Source organism: Rhinoderma darwinii, chromosome 2, assembly GCF_050947455.1.
Source record: "Rhinoderma darwinii isolate aRhiDar2 chromosome 2, aRhiDar2.hap1, whole genome shotgun sequence".
NCBI lineage: Eukaryota > Metazoa > Chordata > Amphibia > Anura > Rhinodermatidae > Rhinoderma > Rhinoderma darwinii.
In genome coordinates this window covers 479,413,727-479,437,791 of record NC_134688.1, presented here as the reverse complement: position 1 = coordinate 479,437,791, position 24,065 = coordinate 479,413,727, and the positions used below count along the sequence as shown (strand labels likewise).

The window sequence follows — 24,065 nt, the reverse complement described above, 5'->3', positions numbered from 1 at the left end:
TCAGGAATGGGACCCTCATAAAACTATAGACAACAGATTGCAAGAGCGCAAACCAAGAACATTCACCTTGTTTAAATCTCCCGCCAATGCACGACCTGGATGAGGACGCCCGGGTTCTCCGCTCACAGGCCAAGGACAGGGAAAACTTCTCCTGGTTCTTCCATTCCTTCAAAAATGTCTGGAACAGGGTCAGGTCGCTGGCGACATCAATGATACTGAACCCCTGTGATGGAGGAAGAGGCACGGACGAGTCGTGAGACAATTGCAAGGAGAAGTCCTCGGCTATAACGGAGGCATCTCGAACACCTTCAACCACCGCCACCTCCCGATTGTCCAGAACTTCACTTTGTGACCCAAATAACTGGTCAGCGTCCTGGGACAAGAAGCTCAGGCCGCTCAGGGATTCTACTCTTGGTTTCTTGATGCCAGATTTAATGGAGGACATGCCAACCACTCTTGACGTACAAGCACTTGGAGGTGTGGACGGAATCAGGTCGGTTCTGCTCTCAGGCCTGGAGTCGGGGGGGCCGGCGATTTCTGAAGCAGCATTGGGGGTGGAATTGCGGTTGGCAAGATCTAAATAATGATGGCGGGCGGAGGGAGTGCGAAGAACATCTTCAGAATCCGGAGGATGGGGCCTGTTCTGGCAGAACCAATTCATGTCTTGCTCATCTACGACACGCTGCTCTGGACCAGGGTCACCATTAGATTTGATGTCATTTGTGACATTCGGCCGCTGATCTAAAATATCCTCCATTCCCTGAGTCAAGCTGAACGAGAGGTCGCACCACTCCGACCCATGCTTCTCCATTTCCACATTTTCTGCCATTTCCTTATCGTCCGCGCGGTCTACCCCTGGACCTGGGAATTTCGGACTTGCGAGTTCCTCTTTCATCTCTAACACGGGAGGTTGTTCTGCATAATCTAGAACCTCAACCATCTGGAAGGAATCCAGCTGAGAGAACATTATCGACCCTTCATCGTAGTTTACAAGCTCAGGGACAATATCGAAGGGACCTTCTGCCTTCTTCTGAGGAGATCCTGTCTCTTCCTTCTTGCCATCAGATGGTGGACGACGATTGGGCTCCTCAAGCTTCGAGCACAAACCTAGATCATCATTAAAGCTGTCAAATAAGAAGCTGTCGCTCATGTTGAGACTGGTCTCCTTCACCTCGTTACGGCCCAGGTTATCGTCTTCGGAGGGCTCCTGCTTCGGAAGAGATGGAACATTAGTGTTGAGGTCTCCAGCTTTCTCTTCATTCTTCATCTGCGTGTGGTAGGACTGGAACAAGACTTGAAGTTGTGTATCGCTGATGGACAGATCATTTCCCTTTAGCCATGATCTTTCTTCAGTGACTTTAGTTGCTGGTGGAATTCCTGGCTTTTCCGGGTGCTCGTTGGGTTGAGTCAATGACGTTGTTACAGAATTTTTAGGCTCCTGGTTTAGTTGTGCTTGGTCTGGATCCTCAACATTCGCGGGCGTTACATCCCCGACATGTCCAGTCCCAGCCTGGCTCTGTCTGTCTATTGGTGTCAGATCTCCGACTTCTACCTCTCTCTTGGGTTCAGGCGCCACCTGCTGCAGAATTAACTTCTCGGTTTGAGTATCCAGCGGGAAACTGTCCTCGAAAGTCCTCGATGCGACGTACAAGTCTGGAGAGGCCGGGGCGCAGACAATAGGGTCCATGTTTGCTTCAGAAGCTTCATAGTTTATGGGATTTTTCCCAATAATATTGTCTAGTACAGCGTTTTTCTCTGATGAGGGATCCTCAGCTCGTGGGGTGATATCGACCACCAGGGCAGCAGGACATGGCTGTATGGTTGGATCTCTGAACACCTCTGTATCGGAGATGCGTCCTAATACACCACCGGTCACCTCACTTGTTTTAGGGGTCCGTGCACCAGTTTTCTTTCCTTTCATTGGAGGATCCTGACCAACAAGCAGAGGGTCACCAGGAACACGTCCGGCTTCTTGGTCATTACAGTCAGGCTGTAGTGGATTAGAATTGGAGATGGCGCCAAAAACCGCATCACCAAGGTGTTGGCTATCTGGGCATTCATTGGCCGCACTCAACGCTCCAGCGTCTATAGATGAGTTGTCCCCTTTCTTCCCTCGGTTATTGACCGGACCTCTCCCGGGAGCCTCTACTGAAGAATTTTCCGGGATATTTTCTTTACCCTTTAGTGCAATGATTTCTGTACTGGGCTCCGGGTGCCCGGCACCTGTGGCATCTGAGAACCGTGCGTCCGCTCCTTTACTCGGAGACTTTGCGTCACCAGAAGTCTTCGGTCTCTTACTCTGATTGGAGTTTGATAAACGCTCGGGACCTTTGCTCTCCACATTTGGGAAAGGGTTAATTCTTGAGTATTTCCCAGCGGAGGTCGAGGGCTTTTCTGGTGGCTCAGAGTTGGATTCGGAGCTCGTGTCAAGAGAGGAGCTGGACCCTAAGCTTGTATCAGGATTCCAGCGGATCCCCATCATGGCCAGGTCCTCCTTCAGCAGCCTCCGTGCCTCCTCCACTATAAGCTCCGCTGCCTCCCGCTCAGTGAGGCCCTTTTTCCCAGAAATCCAGATGCATCGCGCGGCTCGGCGCTCTTGGGCGGCTTCCTCGTCTTCGTCTACAGCTCTGCGGGTACTGAAGTACAGAAAATAATAAAGACTGAGAAAAAGCAGCATAAAAATACAAAAATCACATCTGCAGCTTCATACCAAATCCAAAACTTGGGCAATTCTGCAAGTTTTTGTCTCAAAAAGTTATTTTACACATAATATTGATTGAATATTACAAATAGGTTTCTGATATGATCCTGAATTACACCATGTCTTATACTCCAGTCACATCCAGAGCTGCAGTCACAATTTTGCAGGTCTCCTGTTACGAGCATCCTCATCTTCTAATGTTATGGCATATCGCGGGAACGTCACTGTGTAGGGGAAAACGGAGCTGCAGTGGACGGATTGGCGGTGGCTCCTCCACCGATCAGGTGGTGGCGGCATTCTCTAGCAATATGCCGTTACTTCTCACAGTGGAAAGATCCCTTAGACCCTCAGGCTGCAGAACCTTACAGCTCATTAGTGCCCCCTGCTGGTTCAAATTATACGCAAGGAGCAGAAGAACTGTCTGTTTTGCAAATAATATGAAAATTCTGAGTCATGATGCATTGTGGGAGATGTAGTGTTACCAGACAATGTAATGCAGTATAATGTCACAGCTTTTGGCGTAATTGTGAATGCAGCTCTGGATGTGACTAGGGTATAAGGCATGATATAACTTGAGGTCAGTAAAGCTAATGATTTACAAACTTGTATAAGCGAAAAACATGAAGACTCAGGAGAAGCAAAAGGAAGCAAAAGGACACGACCTACAGGGAAAAACATGGATGAGGCTTCTAATTACACGTTCCAGCCAATAAGTGATTTCTACAATATGAAAATCTGCTTATTAATAAGGATTTGGGGAGAATATCGGCAGATCTGCCCGCATATAAATAACTGCGTCACCCAAAGAAAAAGTTATAGTAGATATATCCTTGTATATAGGGGCAGTATTATAGTAGTTATATTCTTGTATATAGGAGCAGTATTATAGTAGTTATATTCTTGTATATAGGAGCAGTATTATAGTAGTTATATTCTTGTATATAGGAGGTAGTATTATAGTAGTTATATTCTTGTATATAGGGAGCAGGATTATAGTAGTTATATTCTTGTATATAGGGGCAGTATTATAGTAGTTATATTCTTGTATATAGGGGGCAGTATTATAGTAGTTATATTCTTGTATATAGGGGCAGTATTATAGTAGTTATATTCTTGTATATAGGGGCAGTATTATAGTAGTTATATTCTTGTATATAGGAGCAGTATTATAGTAGTTATATTCTTGTATATAGGAGCAGTATTATAGTAGTTATATTCTTGTATATAGGAGGTAGTATTATAGTAGTTATATTCTTGTATATAGGAACAGTATTATAGTAGTTATATTCCTGTATATAGGGGGCAGTATTATAGTAGTTATATTCTTGTATATAGGAGGCAGTATTATAGTAGTTATATTCTTGTATATAGGGGCAGTATTATAGTAGTTATATTCTTGTATATAGGAACAGTATTATAGTAGTTATATTCTTGTATATAGGGGGCAGTATTATAGTAGTTATATTCTTGTATATAGGAGGCAGTATTATAGTAGTTATATTCTTGTATATAGGGGCAGTATTATAGTAGTTATAGTCTTGTATATAGGGGCAGTATTATAGTAGTTATATTCTTGTATATAGGGGCAGTATTATAGTAGTTATATTCTTGTATATAGGAGGCAGTATTATAGTAGTTATATTCTTGTATATAGGAACAGTATTATAGTAGTTATATTCCTGTATATAGAGGCAGTATTATAGTAGTTATATTCTTGTATATAGGAGCAGTATTATAGTAGTTATATTCTTGTATATAGGAGCAGTATTATAGTAGTTATATTCTTGTATATAGGGACAGTATTATAGTAGTTATATTCTTGTATATAGGGGCAGTATTATAGTAGTTATATTCTTGTATATAGGAGCAGTATTATAGTAGTTATATTCTTGTATATAGGGGCAGTATTATAGTAGTTATATTCTTGTATATATGAGGCAGGATTATAGTAGTTATATTCTTGTATATATGGGGCAGTATTATAGTAGTTATATTCTTGTATATAGGGAGCAGTATTATAGTAGTTATATTCTTGTATATAGGGGCAGTATTATAGTAGTTATATTCTTGTATATAGGAGCAGTATTATAGTAGTTATATTCTTGTATATAGGAGCAGTATTATAGTAGTTATATTCTTGTATATAGGGGGCAGTATTATAGTAGTTATATTCTTGTATATAGGGGGCAGTATTATAGTAGTTATATTCTTGTATATAGGAGCAGTATTATAGTAGTTATATTCTTGTATATAGGAACAGTATTATAGTAGTTATATTCCTGTATATAGGGGGCAGTATTATAGTAGTTATATTCTTGTATATAGGAGCAGTATTATAGTAGTTATATTCTTGTATATAGGAGCAGTATTATAGTAGTTATATTCTTGTATATAGGGGGCAGTATTATAGTAGTTATATTCTTGTATATAGGAGGCAGTATTATAGTAGTTATATTCTTGTATATAGGGGCAGTATTATAGTAGTTATAGTCTTGTATATAGGGGCAGTATTATAGTAGTTATATTCTTGTATATAGGGGCAGTATTATAGTAGTTATATTCTTGTATATAGGAGGCAGTATTATAGTAGTTATATTCCTGTATATAGAGGCAGTATTATAGTAGTTATATTCTTGTATATAGGAGCAGTATTATAGTAGTTATATTCTTGTATATAGGAGCAGTATTATAGTAGTTATATTCTTGTATATAGGAGCAGTATTATAGTAGTTATATTCTTGTATATAGGAGCAGTATTATAGTAGTTATATTCTTGTATATAGAGGCAGTATTGTAGTAGTTATATTCTTGTATATAGGAGCAGTATTATAGTAGTTATATTCTTGTATATAGGGGCAGTATTATAGTAGTTATATTCTTGTATATAGGGGCAGTATTATAGTAGTTATATTCTTGTATATAGGAGCAGTATTATAGTAGTTATATTCTTGTATATAGGGGGCAGTATTATAGTAGTTATATTCTTGTATATAGGGGCAGTATTATAGTAGTTATATTCTTCTATATAGGAGCAGTATTATAGTAGTTATATTCTTGTATATAGGGGGCAGTATTATAGTAGTTATATTCTTGTATATAGGGGCAGTATTATAGTAGTTATATTCTTGTATATAGGAGCAGTATTATAGTAGTTATATTCTTGTATATAGGAGCAGTATTATAGTAGCTATATTCTTGTATATAGGAGCAGTATTATAGTAGTTATATTCTTGTATATAGGAGCAGTATTATAGTAGTTATATTCTTGTATATAGGGGCAGTATTATAGTAGTTATATTCTTGTATATAGGGGCAATATGATAGTAGTTATATTCTTGTATATAGAGGCAGTATTATAGTAGCTATATTCTTGTATATAGGGGGCAGTATTATAGTAGCTATATTCTTGTATATAGGAGTAGTATTATAGTAGTTATATTCCTGTATATAGGGGGCAGTATTATAGTAGTTATAGTCTTGTATATAGGGGGTAGTAAGATAGTAGTGATATTCTTGTATATAGGAGGCAGTATTATAGTAGTTATATTCTTGTATATAGGAGCAGTATTATAGTAGTTATATCCTTGTATATAGGAGCAGTATTATAGTAGTTATATTCTTGTATATAGGGACAGTATTATAGTAGTTATATTCTTGTATATAGGGGGCAGTATTATAGTAGTTATATTCTTGTATATAGGGGGCAGTATTATAGTAGTTATATTCTTGTATATAGGAGCAGTATTATAGTAGTTATATTCTTGTAGATAGGGGGCAGTATTATAGTAGTTATATTCTTGTATATAGGAGGCAGTGTTATAGTAGTTATATTCTTGTATATAGGGGCAGTATTATAGTAGTTATATTCTTGTATATAGGAGCAGTATTATAGTAGTTATATTCTTGTATATAGGAGCAGTATTATAGTAGTTATATCCTTGTATATAGGAGCAGTATTATAGTAGTTATATTCTTGTATATAGGGACAGTATTATAGTAGTTATATTCTTGTATATAGGGGGCAGTATTATAGTAGTTATAATCTTGTATATAGGGGCAGTATTATAGTAGTTATATTCTTGTATATAGGAGCAGTATTATAGTAGTTATATTCTTGTAGATAGGGGGCAGTATTATAGTAGTTATATTCTTGTATATAGGAGGCAGTGTTATAGTAGTTATATTCTTGTATATAGGGGCAGTATTATAGTAGTTATATTCTTGTATATAGGAGCAGTATTATAGTAGTTATATTCTTGTATATAGGGGCAGTATTATAGTAGTTATATTCTTGTATATAGGAGGCAGTGTTATAGTAGTTATATTCTTGTATATAGGAGGCAGTGTTAAATTAGTTATATTCTTGTATATAGGAGCAGTATTATAGTAGTTATATTCTTGTATATAGGGGGCAGTATTATAGAAGTTATATTCTTGTATATAGGAGCAGTATTATAGTAGTTATATTCTTGTATATAGGGGGCAGTATTATAGTAGTTATATTCTTGTATATAGGAGCAGTATTATAGTAGATATATTCTTGTAGATAGGGGGCAGTATTATAGTAGTTATATTCTTGTATATAGGAGGCAGTGTTATAGTAGTTATATTCTTGTATATAGGGGCAGTATTATAGTAGTTATATTCTAGTATATAGGAGCAGTATTATAGTAGTTATATTCTTGTATATAGGGGCAGTATTATAGTAGTTATATTCTTGTATATAGGAGGCAGTGTTATAGTAGTTATATTCTTGTATATAGGAGGCAGTGTTAAATTAGTTATATTCTTGTATATAGGAGCAGTATTATAGTAGTTATATTCTTGTATATAGGGGGCAGTATTATAGAAGTTATATTCTTGTATATAGGAGCAGTATTATAGTAGTTATATTCTTGTATATAGGAGCAGTATTATAGTGGTTATATTCTTGTGTATAGGAGCAGTATTATAGTAGTTATATTCTTGTATAGAGGAGCAGTATTATAGTAGTTATATTCTTGTATATAGGAGCAGTATTATAGTAGTTATATTCTTGTATATAGGAGCAGTATTATAGTAGTTATATTCTTGTATATAGGAGCAGTATTATAGTAGTTATATTCTTGTATATAGAGGCAGTATTGTAGTAGTTATATTCTTGTATATAGGAGGCAGTATTATAGTGGTTATATTATTGTATAGAGGAGCAGTATTATAGTAGTTATATTCTTGTATATAGGAGGCAGTATTATAGTGGTTATATTATTGTATAGAGGAGCAGTATTATAGTAGTTATATTATTGTATATAGGGGCAGAATTATAGTAGATATATTCTTGTATATAGGGAGCAGTATTATAGTAGTTATATTCTTGTATATAGGAGCAGTATTATAGTAGTTATATTCTTGTATATAGGAGCAGTATTATAGTAGTTATATTCTTGTATATAGAGGCAGTATTGTAGTAGTTATATTCTTGTATATAGGAGCAGTATTATAGTAATTATATTCTTGTATATAGGGGGCAGTATTATAGTAGTTATATTCTTGTATATAGGAGGCAGTATTATAGTGGTTATATTATTGTATAGAGGAGCAGTATTATAGTAGTTATATTCTTGTATATAGGAGGCAGTATTATAGTAGTTATATTATTGTATAGAGGAGCAGTATTATAGTAGTTATATTATTGTATATAGGGGAAGTATTATAGTAGATATATTCTTGTATATAGGGAGCAGTATTATAGTAGTTATATTCTTGTATATAGGAGCAGTATTATATTAGTTATATCCTTGTATATAGGGAGCAGTATTATAGTAATTATATTCTTGTATATAGGGGCAGTATTATAGTAGTTATATTCTTGTATATAGGGGCAGTATTATAGTAGTTATATTCTTGTATATAGGGGGCAGTATTATAGTAGTTATATTCTTGTATATAGGAGCAGTATTATAGTAGTTATATTCTTGTATATAGGGGGCAGTATTATAGTAGTTATATTCTTGTATATAAGAGCAGTATTATAGTAGTTATATTCTTGTATATAGGGGGCAGTATTATAGTAGTTATATTCTTGTATATAGGAGCAGTATTATAGTAGTTATATTCTTGTATATAGGGGGCAGTATTATAGTAGTTATATTCTTGTATATAGGAGCAGTATTCTAGTAGTTATATTCTTGTATATAGGAGCAGTATTCTAGTAGTTATATTCTTGTATATAGGAGCAGTATTATAGTAGTTATATTCTTGTATATAGGGGGCAGTATTATAGTAGTTATATTCTTGTATATAGGGGGCAGTATTATAGTAGTTATATTCTTGTATATAGGAGCAGTATTATAGTAGTTATATTCTTGTATATAGGAGCAGTATTATAGTAGTTATATTCTTGTATATAGGAGCAGTATTATAGTAGTTATATTCTTGTATATAGGAGCAGTATTATAGTAGTTATATTCTTGTATATAAGGGGCAGTATTATAGTAGTTATATTCTTGTATATAAGGGGCAGTATTATAGTAGTTATATTCTTGTATATAAGGGGCAGTATTATAGTAGTTATATTCTTGTATATAGGAGCAGTATTATAGTAGTTATATTCTTGTATATAGAGGCAGTATTGTAGTAGTTATATTCTTGTATATAGGAGCAGTATTATAGTAATTATATTCTTGTATATAGGAGGCAGTATTATAGTAGTTATATTCTTGTATATAGGGGGCAGTATTATAGTAGTTATATTCTTGTATATAGGAGCAGTATTATAGTAGTTATATTCTTGTATATAGGGGCAGTATTATAGTAGTTATATTCTTGTATATAGGAGCAGTATTATAGTAATTATATTCTTGTATATAGGGGGCAGTATTATAGTAGTTATATTCTTGTATATAGGGGGCAGTATTATAGTAGTTATATTCTTGTATATAGGGGGCAGTATTATAGTAGTTATATTCTTGTATATAGGGGGCAGTATTATAGTAGTTATATTCTTGTATATAGGAGCAGTATTATAGTAGTTATATTCTTGTATATAGGAGCAGTATTACAGTAGTTATATTCTTGTATATAGGAGCAGTATTATAGTAGTTATATTCTTGTATATAGGGGCAGTATTATAAGTTATATTCTTGTATATTGGAGCAGTATTATAGTAGTTATATTCTTGTATATAGGGTGCAGTATTATAGCAGTTATATTCTTGTATATAGGAGCAGTATTATAGTAGTTATATTCCTGTATATAGGGGGCAGTATTATAGTAGTTATATTCTTGTATATGGAGGACAGTATTATAGTAGTTATATTCTTGTATATAGGAGCAGTATTATAGTAGTTATATTTTTGTATATAGGAGCAGTATTATAGTAGTTATATTCTTGTATATAGGGGGCAGTATTATAGTAGTTATATTCTTGTATATAGGAGCAGTATTATAGTAGTTATATTCCTGTATATAGGGGGCAGTATTATAGTAGTTATATTCCTGTATATAGGGGGCAGTATTATAGTAGTTATATTCTTGTATATTGGGGCAGTATTATAGTAGTTATATTCTTGTATATAGGGAGCAGTATTATAGTAGTTATATTCTTGTGTATAGGAGCAGTATTATAGTAGTTATATTCTTGTATATAGGGGCAGTATTATAGTAGTTATATTCTTGTATATAGGAGCAGTATTATAGTAGTTATATTCTTGTATATTGGGGCAGTATTATAGTAGTTATATTCTTGTATATAGGGGGCAGTATTATAGTAGTTATATTCTTGTATATTGGGGCAGTATTATAGTAGTTATATTCTTGTGTATAGGGAGCAGTATTATAGTAGTTATATTCTTGTATATAGGGGGCAGTATTATAGTAGTTATATTCTTGTATATAGGGGCAGTATTATAGTAGTTATATTCTTATATATAGGGGGCAGTATTATAGTAGTTATATTCTTGTATATAGGGGCAGTATTATAGTAGTTATATTCTTGCATATAGGAGCAGTATTATAGCAGTTATATTCTTGTATATAGGAGCAGTATTATAGTAGTTATATTCCTGTATATAGGGGGCAGTATTATAGTAGTTATATTCTTGTATATGGAGGACAGTATTATAGTAGTTATATTCTTGTATATAAGAGCAGTATTATAGTAGTTATATTTTTGTATATAGGAGCAGTATTATAGTAGTTATATTCTTGTATATAGGGGGCAGTATTATAGTAGTTATATTCTTGTATATAGGAGCAGTATTATAGTAGTTATATTCTTGTATATAGGGGACAGTATTATAGTAGTTATATTCTTGTATATAGAGGCAGTATTATAGTAGTTATATTCTTGTATATATGGGCAGTATTATAGTAGTTATATTCTTGTATATAGGAGGCAGTATTATAGTAGTTATATTCTTGTATATAGGAGGCAGTATTATAGTAGTTATATTCTTGTATATATGGGCAGTATTATAGTAGTTATATTCTTGTATATAGGGGGCAGTATTATAGTAGTTATATTCTTGTATATAGGGGCAGTATACCACTTCTGCATAAATACACAGCAGTTGTCAGTCCCCTTCCCGCACTCCTATTGGCTGCTCATACATAGTGCATTATTCAGCAGGGGGCAGCACTGAGCACATGAGATAGCTGCTCCCAGGGTAAAGAGAATATGAAGTGTGGTTTATCCTGAATCATTATTGGAGAGACATTCAGTGAATATTAAAAAAGGGATTTTGTAGGATATCCTAGCCATGTAAAGGTTTATTGTGTGATTAATGTGACTATAAGCAGTACAATGAGTTGCTCTTTAAAGGGCATCACCTAATCTTACAGTAATTATTTGTACCATAGTATTGATATTACACATTGGTGAATATACGATTAGCTGAGGGATGGTGACTGCGCCGGGGCTGCCGCTCTCACTCAGAGTATGGGATTGTGGGATCATCCAGCAGGAGAACACGTGAGATAACCGGAATATCTGCTCTCAGCAGACAAGGTCAATCACCTCTTAAAGGGCACCGCGTTCTTTAGGGCCGTTTCGACATCACTGACATTTCCTCTTGCCAACTCACTGACAGTAATGAATCCGGCATTGTACAGAGCTCTCGCCCTCTGAGCATTCAGCAAATCCAGGCGGACCAGGTCACAGAGCTCACGCTGCACGCCGAACGTGAGCCGGCTCTGGAACTGAGAGAGAAGAAGCTCCATATTGTGCCAACCCAGGCGATTACTGAACACGGTCACCATACCTGAAAGACACAATGCAGGATGATACACTGTAACAAAACACAGTCATGAGTCATCACTGTAATCACATAGCACAGCGGGTAACACCTACTACATTATCTGTACTCAGAGCGTTATCACTGTGTTATCTGTGGTGTTACATAGGACTGCAGGTAACATCTACTACATTATCTGTACTCAGCGTTATCACTGTGTTATCTGTGGTGTTACATAGGACTGCAGGTAACATCTACTACATTATCTGTACTCAGAGAGTTATCACTGTGTTATCTGTGGTGTCACATAGGACTGCAGGTAACATCTACTACATTATCAGTACTCAGAGAGTTATCACTGTGTTATCTGTGGTGTTACATAGGACTGCAGGTAACACTACTACATTATCTGTAATCAGAGAGTTATCACTGTGTGATCTGTGGTGTTACATAGGACTACAGGTAACACTACTACATTATCTGTAATCAGAGAGTTATCACTGTGTTATCTGTGGTGTTACATAGGACTGCAGGTAACATCTACTACATTATCTGTACTCAGAGAGTTATCAGTGTGTGTTATATGTGGTGTTACAAAGGACTGCAGGTAACATCTACTACATTATCTGTACTCAGAGCGATATCACTGTGTTATCTGTGGTGTTACATAGGACTGCAGGTAACATCTACTACATTATCTGTAATCAGAGAGTTATCACTGTGTTATCTGTGGTGTTACATAGGACTGCAGGTGACATCTACTACATTATCTGGATTCAGAGTTATCACTGTGTTATCTGTGGTGTTACATAGGACTGCAGGTAACATCTACTACATTATCTGTACTCAGAGAGTTATCACTGTGTTATCTGTGGTGTTACATAGGACTGCAGGTATCATCTACATTATCTGTACTCAGAGAGTGATCACTGTGTTATCTGTGGTGTTACATAGGACTGCAGATAACATCTACATTATCTGTACTCAGAGAGTTATCACTGTTCTATCTGTGGTGTTACATAGGACTGCAGGTAACACTACTACATAATCTGTACTAGAGAGTTATCACTGTGTTATCTGTGGTGTTACATAGGACTGCAGGTAACATCTACATTATCTGTACTCAGAGAGTTATCACTGTGCTATCTGTGGTGTTACATAGGACTGCATGTGACATCTACTACATTATCTGGATTCAGAGTTATCACTGTGTTATCTGTGGTGTTACATAGGACTGCAGGTAACACTACTACATTATCTGTAATCAGAGAGTTATCACTGTGTTATCTGTGGTGTTACATAGGACTGCAGGTGACTACTACATTATCTGGATTCAGAGTTATCACTGTGTTATCTGTGGTGTTACATAGGACTGCAGGTAACACTACTACATTATCTGTAATCAGAGAGTTATCACTGTGTTATCTGTGGTGTTACATAGGACTGCAGGTAACACTACTACATTATCTGTACTCAGAGAGTTATCACTGTGTTATATGTGGTGTTACATAGGACTGCAAGTAACACTACTACATTATCTGTAATCAGAGAGTTATCACTGTGTTATCTGTGGTGTTACATAGGACTGCAGGTGACATCTACTACATTATCTGGATTCAGAGTTATCACTCTGTTATCTGTGGTGTTACATAGGACTGCAGGTAACACTACTACATTATCTGCACTCAGAGAGTTATCACTGTGTTATCTGTGGTGTTACATAGGACTGCAGGTAACACTACTACATTATCTGTAATCAGAGAGTTATCACTGTGTTATCTGTGGTGTTACATAGGACTGCAGGTAACACTACTACATTATCTGTAATCAGAGAGTGATCACTGTGTTATCTGTGGTGTTACATAGGACTGCAGATAACATCTACATTATCTGCACTCAGAGAGTTATCACTGTGTTATCTGTGGTGTTACATAGGACTGCAGGTAACACTACTACATAATCTGTACTAGAGAGTTATCACTGTGTTATCTGTGGTGTTACATAGGACTGCAGGTGACATCTACTACATTATCTGGATTCAGAGTTATCACTGTGTTATCTGTGGTGTTACATAGGACTGCAGGTAACATCTACTACATTATCTGTACTCAGAGTTATCACTGTGTTATCTGTGGTGTTACATAGGACTGCAGGTAACACTACTACATTATCTGTAATCAGAGAGTTATCACTGTGTGTTATCTGTGGTGTTACATAGGACTGCAGATAACATCTACATTATCTGCACTCAGAGAGTTATCACTGTGTTATCTGTGGTGTTACATAGGACTGCAGGTAACTACTACATTATCTGTACTCAGAGAGTTATCACTGTGTTATATGTGGTGTTACATAGGACTGCAGGTAACACTACTACATTATCTGTACTCAGAGAGTTATCACTGTGTTATATGTGGTGTTACATAGGACTGCAGGTAACACTACTACATTATCTGTACTCAGAGAGTTATCACTGTGTTATATGTGGTGTTACATAGGACTGCAGGTAACATCTACTACATTATCAGTACTCAGAGAGTTATCACTGTGTTATATGTGGTGTTACATAGGACTGCAGGTAACACTACTACATTATCTGTACTCAGAGAGTTATCACTGTGTTATATGTGGTGTTACATAGGACTGCAGGTAACACTACTACATTATCTGTAATCAGAGAGGTATCACTGTGTTATCTGTGGTGTTACATAGGACTGCAAATAACATCTACATTATCTGTACTCAGAGTTATCACTGTGTTATCTGTGGTGTTACATAGGACTGCAGGTAACATCTACATTATCTGTACTCAGAGTTATCACTGTGTTATCTGTGGTGTTACATAGGACTGCAGGTAACATCTACTACATTATCTGGATTCAGAGTTATCACTGTGTTATCTGCGGTGTTACATAGGACTGCAGGTAACATCTACTACATTATCTGTACTCAGAGTTATCACTGTGTTATCTGTGCTGTTACATAGGACTGCAGGTAACATCTACTACATTATCTGTAATCAGAGAGTTATCACTGTGTTATCTGTGGTGTTACATAGGACTGCAGGTAACACTACTACATTATCTGTACTCAGAGAGTTATCACTGTGTTATCTGTGGTGTTACATAGGACTGCAGGTAACATCTACTACATTATCTGTAGTCAGAGAGTTATCACTGTGTTATCTGCGGTGTTACATAGGACTGCAGGTAACATCTACTACATTATCTGTAATCAGAGAGTTATCACTGTGTTATCTGTGGTGTTACATAGGACTGCAGGTAACATCCACTACATTATCTGTACTCAGAGAGTTATCACTGTGTTATCTGTGGTGTTACATAGGACTGCAGGTAACAGCCACTACATTATCTGTAATCAGAGTTATCTCTGTGGTGTTACATAGGACTGCAGGTAACATCTACATTATCTGTGCTCAGAGAGTTATCACTGTGTTATCTGTGGTGTTACATAGGACTGTGCCACCCCAAAGAGTTTAATGACCAATTCAGCTCTGCTACACCTGCAAATAACTGATGCCCCATGACACTTGCCTTCCTATATTGCTCAGTCTCATGGTCCCTCACCTGCGTAGGTAGCAGCGGACTGTTGCAGGGACTGGAGCTGACCCCGGCTGCAGCCATACTTTTTAGTTAATTCTGACAGGGGAACTTCACTGATTAAATCCAACAGCACAAGACTCGTGTAGAACCTGGAGAAAGAAAAAAGCAAGAAACAATGAGCCGGGTCTAGAAGAAAGAACATAAATCAGGACACGGCACACTGTCCCAACAGCTCTCCTGCTGTAAGGCTACATTCACAAACGGATCAACTGTCAGATTTTCATGGCCGTTTTGCATCAGTCTCTACATTTTCTGCCAGTCTGTCCGTTTAGAAAAGGCCATTAAAAAAAAAAAAAAAAAGGATGGATTTCATATCATGGTTTTTTTGTCCCAACCCACTGAAAACACCACAGTGCCCATGTAGATAGTGCCCACATAGTTAGTGCCAGTGCCCACAAAGATAGTGCCACAGTGCCCACATATAAAGTGCCCATATAGATCGTGCCACACAGTGTGGCACGATCTGTGCACTGGGGTGAGATATAACACTATGAGCATCAACATGGTGGACATTATACAGCAGTAACGAGCAGTGTAGCTGAGAATCCAGCACTGGGGTGAGATATAACACTTAATAGATGCTGCAGCAGCATGGAGGATATTATACAGCAGCAATGAGCAGTGTAGCTGAGAATCCAGCACTGGGGTGAGATATAACACTTAATAGATGCTGCAGCAGCATGGAGGACATTATACAGCTTCAATGAGCAGTGTAGCTGAGAATCTAGCACTGGGGTGAGATAGGACACTAGATGCAGCAGCATGGAGGACATTATACAGCTTCAATGAGCAGTGTAGCTGAGAATCTAGCACTGGGGTGAGATAGGACACTAGATGCAGCAGCATGGAGGACATTATACAGCTTCAATGAGCAGTGTAGCTGAGAATCTAGCACTGGGGTAAGATAGGACACTAGATGCAGCAGCATGGAGGACATTATACAGCTTCAATGAGCAGTGTAGCTGAGAATCTAGCACTGGGGTGAGATAGGACACTAGATGCAGCAGCATGGAGGACATTATACAGCTTCAATGAGCAGTGTAGCTGAGAATCTAGCACTGGGGTAAGATAGGACACTTACTAGAAGCATCAGCGTCTCTGTGTGTCTCCCTCCCCTCTCCGTCAATGAATACAAATTTTAGCAGTTAATTCAGAATGAGTGATAAGTGGAAAAGATGGGGGGAGGGGAAGAAGAGTCTGATAAGTGGAGAAAGGCATTTCTCGAACAAGATATATTACAAAGATTCTTATTTTCGCTTGTACAATTAATTTATGGGAAAATTTAAACGACTTATCTCTTAACGAGCAACACCCCCATTTTTATTGTTTTTTATTTAAAAACACTGATGGCGCGCGGTTCCCATAACCAGAGGGCAGGGAATGTAGAGAATGTGCCGGGATAGACCACAGAGTTTATGACTTACCACAGGTTTATTAGAGAATGGATTCATATGATTTATATTCACTCTTCTGTATTCTCCAAATATGACCCACATTGCAGCACCCCCTATCTGCGAGGAACCCGTGACCGTTTCATCCGGAGCTTCCCGTTTCAGGAGCAGAATTATTAAACAGCAGTGAACACAACGTAATGCTTTTCTGTGGCGAATCGGATCTCGTCGTGTAATCAGGAAAGGCTTTGACCAATAAGAGGTTACACACAACGGGGTCTGATTACGGCACTAAATACATGGACCGCATTACAGGAGGAGGAGTAGGGAGCAGCGGGTGTCTGCCGGGGTCAGTCAGCTGCCGCACAGCATACAGTCACAGTGCACAGAACGTGGAGTTACCTTTTATGGATGGCGATCTGGCGCTGCTGGCGGTCATTTTTGGCGACGATTTTTCCCTTTACAGAACGGGCCAGGAAGCCTTCCTCAATTCCCACCAGCTCAGCCACACGTTTCATGGACACGGAGAGCTTCTCCCAGAGACAGAAGAACTGATACCAGTCGATGGTCGCCCACTCTTCATACACAGGGGTCACCTGAACCAACGCAAGACAATAGAGCGGCTCAATAACGCGGCCGCACAGGGCGCCATTCATGGTCACGTGATCACTTACCACATACAGGATGTGCAGGTCGTTCTCCAGGACAAAGCCTTTCATTGCCCTCTGAAGATCTGCAAAAATCCCCAGAGCCTCGGAGGGTGAGAGGGAGGAGGAGAGGGTGGCGGAGCCGAGCTTCGTGGGGCGATAAACCTCAGCTGCCAAGAGAAGCATCAGAACGGGAGGGAAAGGTCAGCGGATCAGATCATCACATGAAGGTCACATCATTACCGGCCCCCACAAGTCAGAGCCCGTCAGCTGCCACAAACGGTCCTCCTTCTTGTGAACATAAACGTGGCTCCCACACGGTTATCACCCAGCTTTACGAGACCCCTGAATGGTAAATCTGTTACTAGTTACCGCACTTGTTACCACTCAGGGGTCTGGAAAAGAAAACATTCAAGAACTTAACGACTTCTGGACTTTATATGGTCCGACTTGCCCTTCGCTGCACGGCGAGCAGTAAATACACCCCATAGACCGAGGAACAATTATAAGCTGCATTGGTGTTGACCCCACATGTTGTGAAATACTAAAAAAATTGTAGTGGCCCTAAAACAAACCCAAGGGCCCCTTACAGACCTGCTGTGCGGGCGAACCAGACTGGGGGTGATCACGATAGATCAGCATTTGTGTCCTTCTCAATTCCATACAGAATGTCGCAGTTTCTATTGATTCATTCTCCGCCAGTGTTTAAGTTCGGGGTCCCCCAATTACGGCAGATGTTTAACCCCTTATTGACCGCCTATACACCTATTTACGGTGGTCATTAATGGTAGTTATGCCACAGCCCGGTGTCATAAGCGGTACACGTGTCTAATGGCAGCCGGGCTCCTGCTCTAACACCTGGGATTGGAGTTACCCCCGATCCCAGTCACTTAACCCCTTCAATGCCATGTTATGTAAGAGGTTCTCTCCGTCACCCCATCGTCTCCCACTGTGACGCGATAGTGGGGTGTCCATGGTCTCCATGGCAGCCAGGTGCCTAACAAAGACCCCCACGTCCGCCATCAGTGAATTCCCTTTTTCCGCTTTACAAAATGCTTCATAGGATGTAGGAATTGCTGGTTTTTTCCATCAAAAAAAAAAAAAAGTTTAATCAATACGTTTTGCGTACCCCAAAACAAGGCAATTAAGAAAAATACCAAAAAAATATATAATTACGGTATCAATTTTTTTACTGCCATTCTCTGGACACTATAAATGGCGTGATCTTTATCGTACGTGTTGTAACGCCGCCGTCTTATGTTTTTTTCACGTTTCATGACAATTATTTAATAAGGTTGTTGTGGGAAAAAATAAAGAAAATGTTGATTTCACTAAGCAGGGGGGGTCATGGCGGCTTCCATTCAATGACAGCATGCAGCATTACCTTTCTTTGCTTCCCGCTCCTCCTCCATCACCTGGATGAACTCATTGCTCAGCAGCCAGTCCACACACGCCTCAATAGCCCCGCGGTCCCCCCGCTCTACATCTCCGTCCTCCTCTCTCAGGGTTGCGGCCAGCAAGGTACAAGAGGCGTAAATCCGGACATCCTCGGGTGTGTCTGCCACCCCGCCAACTATAATCTGCGGCACAAATCAGATCCAGTCATTACTCGTGTCCCGTAGTTCACGTCAGCGACCTCTCCTACATGGGCCCCCCATTACATGGCCCATTATTCCATAGACACTACACACCACATAAACCTACCGCTCCCACTAGAGACACATGAACCAGGAGGCTCAGGATGAAAAAGGATATAGACCCCATCCATATAGGACAGCGCATGGAATGTAATAATGACATGGAATATGTGACTATATATAACACTTCTGCCCCAGTGGGGTCCCTATGGGGGTGAATTAGGGAGGGGAGATCCCAGAAGTAGGGCCTACGTGTTAATGGAATATAAGATCAGTGACATCGTCTCTCACCTCCAGAATGGCGCGGATCATGCTGCCTGTGACCCCGGCCCCTTCTTTCCGCTGGAGACAGCTCTGCACCGGCTTTAGGGACCCCTGCAGCAGGCTGATCCCCTTACATCTCTCCGCCGGCTTACACACGAGGATACTCTCCCCTGCGGAGAATAGAAACCGGAGATCAGTCCTTCCCGCCGCGCGTGCCTATAGTTATCTGGGCTCGTCCGGTCCTATGAAAACGACGCTTATTTATTGTAGAATGAGAAGTTCTGCAGCTTTCTAATATACTTTGTGTTTCACTTCCTCCCCATTTTCAAGGACTCTGCTTGCGGTCAGTGAATTAAAACCTGTTTATTTCACATTGAGACTGTAAACCTGCAGATGGAACACGTCTCACAATAGTATCCAGTCCGACAACAGATTTCATTGAACTGTCCTACAATTAGTTTCCCCAGCCTGAAATGGCTGATAGTAGAGAACAATAGACTGCATCGCATAGTTTCATGCCCCTTTAATGCTATTGTTTAAACACCTGACAAGGTTAAACCCCAAACACTTCATGCCGCCCGGGGAGACGTGAACCCCTCTATAGGTTATAGGAGTGGCGTTTTCTTGTTCTTGGCAGCCGGACACGGCCATGAGATCCGGTGCCGGAGGGGCCGCGCGCTCCTCATCCGGTACCTGAGGGGCCGCGCGCTCCTCATCCGGTACATGAAGATTATAAGACGGCCATAATAAAAGTTCTCTCTGGACGTTCACAGATCTCCCTGATCTCACCTTCAGTATCGACCCCTTTCCGACCGGCTCTTCCAGCCATCTGTTTATAGGTCAGGATGTCCAGGAGTCGCCCATTAAAAAGCGGGGACCTAATGATGACACGACGAGCCGGGAGGTTAACCCCAGACGACAAGGTGGAGGTCGCCGCTAGTACACGGACAATACCCTGCCGGAAGGCGCCTTCTATCACATCGCGCTCATCGAAGGTCAGCCCTGCGGAGATACAAGGGATACATGACAGCTGGAGGAGCGCTATACCCAGAGAGGAGCGGCACCTCACCATATACAACTCATTAAATAAGTACCGGCGTGATGGAAAGCCACGCCCCACGGAACGGTGCGTCCAAGAACGGAGTCCAGTCCAGCCGGACATCGCTTCAACTGACCCACCACGTCCTGAATGCCGTCCTTGTCCAGGACCACGGGAGAGACGCTCGGCTCCAATCCACCATCTGGGGAGACAGACAAATGGGGTTTCCACTGACCTTGGGCTCGGAGGGATCACGCGGTATAATTGTCAGAGCGCAGATATCGAGATATATTTTTACAGTTTATTTGTCACAAAGCAGATTCATAAAACGCTCAAATATCACAATTTCCAAGACTGGCGAGAACTGAGAAGAATGGAACAATGCTGCCCCCTAGTGGAGGTTTAGCGAATGACAAATCCAAGGAAGCGGTAACAAGTCCAGTCCCCGAAAAAATATTTGACTGTACATTGGGAATTTGACAGAGTCCAGTGAAAAGAAACCTATGTAGCCTATAGATGACAGATACCAGTGTAAGGCACACATCACAGGCCTCATGTAACCTATGTAGCCTATAGGTGACAGATACCAGTGTAAGGCACACATCACAGGCCTCATGTAACCTATGTAGCCTATAGATGACAGATACCAGTGTAAGGCGCACATCACAGGCCTCCGTGTAACCTATGTAGCCTATAAGTGACAGATACCAGTGTATGGCGCATATCACAGGCCTCATGTAACCTATGTAGCCTATAGGTGACAGATACCAGTGTAAGGCGCACATCACAGGCCTCCGTGTAACCTATGTAGCCTATAGATGACAGATACCAGTGTAAGGCGCACATCACAGGCCTCATGTAACCTATGTAGCCTATAGGTGACAGATACCAGTGTAAGGCGCACATCACAGGCCTCCGTGTAACCTAAGTAGCCTATAGGTGACAGATATCAGCATATGGCGCACATCACAGGCCGCCGTGTAACGTATGGATCACGGCCTTTTCATGACGCCATTATAGTCTATGGGTGACAAACAGACGCCTGACAGCGGCATCTGTCACCTATAGACTATACTGTTGTATGTTTAACGGATACGTCATTAGAAGGGTCATGAGAGGCCTTGACGTATCCCACAACAGTCTATGGTGACGGCTGCGCTGTCACAGCCTCGTACGTCGGGAGCGCCGGCGCGTACATTAATGCTGGGCCCCTAAATGACTCGTCCGCTCTGTAAATGAAGTTTAATCGGATCATGAAAAAAGTTCTGCCGGGGTTTTATTGTTAAGATCTCTTCTTGCGGTCAGTGAATGAGAACATTCTTGTTTACCTACAGGCAATGAAATCCTGTATAGCCCTAAAACTTCTCCTAGCTGAGGTTCGTTACAGTGTATAGCGTCTAGACTCGTGTTTGGAATATGGAAGAAAGTCTCAGATCCAGGAGCGACGTCACGTATGAGCGTCTCCGAAGAACGGACGCACGTGTAACCGCCTCGCCAATCACCCGACAGGAGCTGCGGAGTCCTGGGGCAACGGTCACGTGACCAGGAACGTAAATAAGACATCACGTCCTACATTATAAGAACGTCCTCCTCTTACCCGCCGTCTCCTGCCGCGCCCTCTGATACAGGTTGTAGAACTCACGAGCGATGGTATCGGCCAACTTCTCGCACCAGTTCTTGGATGGACAGAAGATTAAGATGGAATGACCCCCGCGGACGGTCTCATAGCACAGGCTGACAATGTGGTCGTCATCCCCCTGCCAGAGGAACGGAGACATCAGGAAGAACATCCCCTCCCCCACAGTGCGTCCCCATTATTATATCCCATCCCCTCCCCCACAGTCCGTCCTCTTTATTATATACCATCCCCCACAGTCCGTCCTCTTTATTATATCCCATCCCCCACAGTCCGTCCTCTTTATTATATCCCATCCCCCACAGTGCGTCCTCTTTATTACATCCCATCCCCTCCCCCGCAGTCCGTCCTCTTTATTACATCCCCTCCCCCACAGTGCGTCCCCATTATTACATCCCATCCCCTCCCCCGCAGTCCGTCTTCTTCCATCTTTATATCCATTTCTTACCTTCACATGCATTAAAGGCTCCAGCTCCCGCACGGGGGTCATTGATGAATCATACAGAGTTTTGCCAATTTTGACTTGCTCCTTGAGGGGCACAGGGCGGTAGTCGGTGTGGTAGAGCTCGGCACCGAGCCATGATGCCAGTAGGTTGAGATTGGGCAGCGTGGCGCTCATACCCACTATCTGCACGTCGCTGGAGTCTTTATTCCTGTGATAAGGAAAGAAAACCGAGGAACTTACCAGGAATCAACAAAAACCGGCACCCAATAAATGCCACCAAGACACCTTGTGTGTGTTCATGGGTAACAGATGGAGGGTGACAGCCAGTCCCGGGCATGAGACTGCCCATCAGAAGGGTCACAGCACTGATCACAGACCCTGGACTCCATATACTCACTGTGTGTCAGTCTTTACTGCAATTCTGGCATTCTGCTCATGTGCCGGGATGAACGCCGCTATCACAGGTGGTGCCGCAATGCATAGGACAAAGCACACAGTGACTATAAAGGGCTCCGGTATAATAACGTATTACAGGTCCGTGCCTGAGATCAGATCTCGCCCGGTGAGATCAGGAAATCCGTCCCCAGACGCAGCCGCCCGGGACCGGGTCAGATCTAGATATGTGGATCCTGCGTGGAGCAGTAAATCCCCAGTGTTCATGAGCCGCTCATAACAAGACTCCACCATATAATACGCTGTATCGGTGGTGGAACGCTCTGGGGGTCCCGGGGGGTCTGTACACAGAAGCCTCGTCCTCTCTAGCGATGATCTGAGAATTCACGACTTACCCGGCAGCAGTTTTCTGGGTCACGTACTGAACCTTAGTGAGGAGAAGTTCCAGCAGGTAACCGCGGTGCGAATCTCCCAACATGTGCAGCTCGTCCACCACCATCATACCTGTACAGGGGAGAATGAGACCACAACCCCCATCATCATCAACCACAAGAGGAGACACCCCAACCCCCATCATCAACCACAAGAGACACTCCAACCCCCATCATCAACCGCAAGAGGAGACACCCCAAATCCCCATCATCAACCGCAAGAGAGACACCACAACCCCCATCATCATCCACATGAGGAGAGATACCTCAACCCCCATCATCATCAACCGCAAGAAGAGACGCCCCAACCCCCATCAACCGCAAGAAGAGACGCCCCAACCCCCATCATCATCAACCACAAGAGGAGAGACGCCCCAACCCCCATCATCATCAACCACAAGAGGAGAGACGCCCCAACCCCCATCATCATCAACCGCAAGAAGAGACGCCCCAACCCCCATCATCATCAACCACAAGAGGGACGCCCCAACCCCCATCATCATCAACCACAAGAGGAGAGACGCCCCAACCCCCATCATCATCAACCACAAGAGGAGAGACACCCCAACCCCCATCATCATCAACCACAAGAGGAGAGACACCCCAACCCCCATCATCATCAACCACAAGAGGAGAGACACCCCAA

The 24,065-nt window shown here is 40.9% G+C and overlaps 1 protein-coding gene across 1 annotated transcript in view; it reads right to left on the bottom strand.

Annotated features, from left to right (window-relative positions):
- The window catches only part of POLQ (DNA polymerase theta), a 45,982-nt gene that overhangs the window by 16,340 nt on the left and 5,577 nt on the right, over positions 1-24,065 (bottom strand). The window contains exons 6-17 of the mRNA XM_075854711.1: positions 23,384-23,492; positions 22,599-22,803; positions 22,112-22,271; positions 20,570-20,716; positions 20,265-20,477; positions 19,503-19,645; positions 18,959-19,154; positions 17,602-17,744; positions 17,330-17,523; positions 15,501-15,625; positions 11,697-11,940; positions 67-2,636 (exon numbers count right to left, since the gene is read on the bottom strand). Of these exons, the coding sequence (XP_075710826.1) occupies positions 67-2,636; positions 11,697-11,940; positions 15,501-15,625; positions 17,330-17,523; positions 17,602-17,744; positions 18,959-19,154; positions 19,503-19,645; positions 20,265-20,477; positions 20,570-20,716; positions 22,112-22,271; positions 22,599-22,803; positions 23,384-23,492 (4,449 nt within the window). The remainder of the gene's footprint in view (positions 1-66; positions 2,637-11,696; positions 11,941-15,500; positions 15,626-17,329; positions 17,524-17,601; positions 17,745-18,958; positions 19,155-19,502; positions 19,646-20,264; positions 20,478-20,569; positions 20,717-22,111; positions 22,272-22,598; positions 22,804-23,383; positions 23,493-24,065) is intronic.